The sequence below is a fragment of the Myotis davidii genome, unplaced genomic scaffold (genome assembly GCF_000327345.1).
Source record: "Myotis davidii unplaced genomic scaffold, ASM32734v1 scaffold329, whole genome shotgun sequence".
Taxonomy (NCBI): domain Eukaryota; kingdom Metazoa; phylum Chordata; class Mammalia; order Chiroptera; family Vespertilionidae; genus Myotis; species Myotis davidii.
Window position 1 is genome coordinate 1625700 of NW_006300374.1, and position 2471 is coordinate 1628170.

The 2471-nt window shown below is 39.4% G+C and overlaps 1 protein-coding gene across 1 annotated transcript in view; it reads left to right on the forward strand.

Moving 5' to 3' along the window:
• Nucleotides 1–2471, forward strand: part of KDM7A (lysine (K)-specific demethylase 7A) — a gene marked incomplete at its 5' end in the record, with an annotated part of 64182 nt that overhangs the window by 41280 nt on the left and 20431 nt on the right. Inside the window, 2 exons of the mRNA XM_006777102.2 lie at nt 366–514; nt 1109–1317. Coding sequence (XP_006777165.2) covers nt 366–514; nt 1109–1317 — 358 coding nt within the window. The remainder of the gene's footprint in view (nt 1–365; nt 515–1108; nt 1318–2471) is intronic.

Consider the following 2471-nt stretch of genomic DNA (forward strand, 5'->3'; position numbering starts at 1 on the left):
CATGCGAGCACGCGTGCATGCCACGCACACACACACACGTGTGTGACTGTTTACATTTGCTAAATGTAGCTTTATCTGATTTTGGAAATGGTGGAGGGAGATACTGTTCTTAGTTTCTCATATATCTCCTAGGTTTTATATTTCATTTTACCTTAAAGAAAACATGTCCTGTGTGTTTTTTACTACGGAATTATGTTATTATAGTTATGGAGATTTTCACTTTTTTGTATGAAATACAGGAATAATTTCATGATAATTAAGATTCTAACTTTCCCTAGACAGATAAAGTATTTTTTGTTAGTTTGTACAGTCTTGGTCAGATTTCTTATATAGTTTTTCTTTCATTTAATTATTTATTATTTCAGAAAAATAATTTTACCACTGAAGAGTCTGAAAGTTCAGGTGATGAAAAGAAACAAAAGATAACATCAAACTTTAAGGAGGAATCTAATGTGATGAGGAACTTTCTTCAAAAGAGCCAGAAAACATCTAGAAGTGAAATTCCAGTTAAAAGGTAGGTTTGCTGATGGTAGTATTTTCATGACATTCCTATACAATAAAAGCCTAAAATGCTGAGTGTCCAGTTGTCTGGTCATCCATTCAACCAATCAAAGCGTAATATGCTAATGATATGCTAAGACCACTCAACCACTAGCTATGATGTGCACTGACCACCAGGGGTCAGACAGTTGACCAGTCACTATGACATGCACTGACCACCAGGGGGCAGATGCTTTGACCAGTAGGTTAGCTTGCTGCTGGGCCGATCAGGACTGAGTGAGACAGGCCGGACATGCCCTGGAGCCCTCCCCACAGTCCCTTCCTGGCTGGCCAACCTCCCACGTCTCTCCCCAACCCCAATTGTGCACAGGTGGGGTCCCTCGGCCTGGCCTGTGCCCTCTTGCAATCTGGGACCCCTCAAGATGTCGGAGAGCCAGTTTTGGCCTGATTCTGCAGGCAAGGCCAAGGGACCCCACTGGTGCACGAATTTGTGCACCAAGCCTCTAGTGTGATATAAGGACATGAAAACATTTCTTTTAGTTTTAAAATTTACCAAAATGCCATTAGGCTAAATAGGCTCTTGTATTTTTGATTATCTGCTTTTTAGGGAATGTCCTACCTCGACGAGCACAGAGGAAGAAGCGATTCAGGGCATGCTCTCTATGGCAGGGTTGCACTATTCCACATGTTTACAAAGGCAGGTACAAAGCACAGGCTGCAGCAGTGAAAGAAACTCTCTCCAGGATCCCAGCAGCTGTCACAGCAGTAACCACGAGGTTAGGCAGCTGTACCGCTATGATAAACCAGTGGAATGTGGTAAGAAACATAAAAGTATCTCATGATCCCCAATGTAATAGCTCTATAATCCCAGTTGAAGTTAGAGATTATGAATAACTGTTTATTGCACATTTTTAGTTGGAAATGGTATTAAGCATATTGGCCAAAATATATGTAATGTTGACAAGTTATGTAAGGTGCAAGTATAAGAATTCAAAATGTAAATTAACTGGGACTGAGAGTCATGTTCACCAGCATAATTTTATCATTGCTATTAAACCATAGTGTTATTTCCCTTTTATAAGATGATTACAGTGGAAGGAATATTTGGTGCTTTATTTTATTATTATTATTATTGTTATTATTATTATTATTATTATTATTATTTGTTAATCCTCACCCAAGGATATTTTCTCCATTGATTTTTAGAGAAAATGGAGGGGAGGTGGAGTACAGGGAGAAAGAGAGAGAGGAATATCAATGTGAGAGAGGCAGATTGATTGGTTGCCTCCCAAATGTGTCCTGACTGGGGCCGAGGATTGAACCTGCAACCCGAATATGTGCCCTTGACGAGGAAGTGAACCCACAGCCCTTCAGTGTGTGGGCTGATGCTCGAACCACTTAGCAATACCAGCCAGGGCCTTTAAATGGCCTGCCAAGCTTGAACAATCACCCTTATTTTCTTTTGTAGGAGGGAAAATAAGTTTTGAACCTTCTGATTAGGGACATTCTCTCTTCAGCTTTAAAGGAAGAATTAGGAAAGAGGAAACTCAGTAGTAACATCAGTGATGCCACAGAGTGTTTTCTTCTCTGTGCCTTTAAGGGAAATTTTGTTTCCCTAAAAGTGGGAGGAGGACTGGGGAGAAGCTGGTATTTGTTGAAACCAAATGCCTATTACAACATTTATGTTTGTTCTCACGGAATTAAATGTCAACTATGTACCAGGAGTTTGACATTATTCCACTTAATTCTTTTTTCCCCCACAATATTCCCAGCTGTTTTATTTAGAAAACCCCAAACATAGAAATAACTGAAACCATAGACAGCTCAATAGTTAAAGTGGTCTCCATAGAATACAATATTTCCTAGAAATAAAAAATTAACTATTTACATAAACATTAGTGTTGAATCTCAAAATATCTGTGTAGCATGAAGGAAGCCAGTGTTTCCTAAAGAGAATTCACCTTATAGTG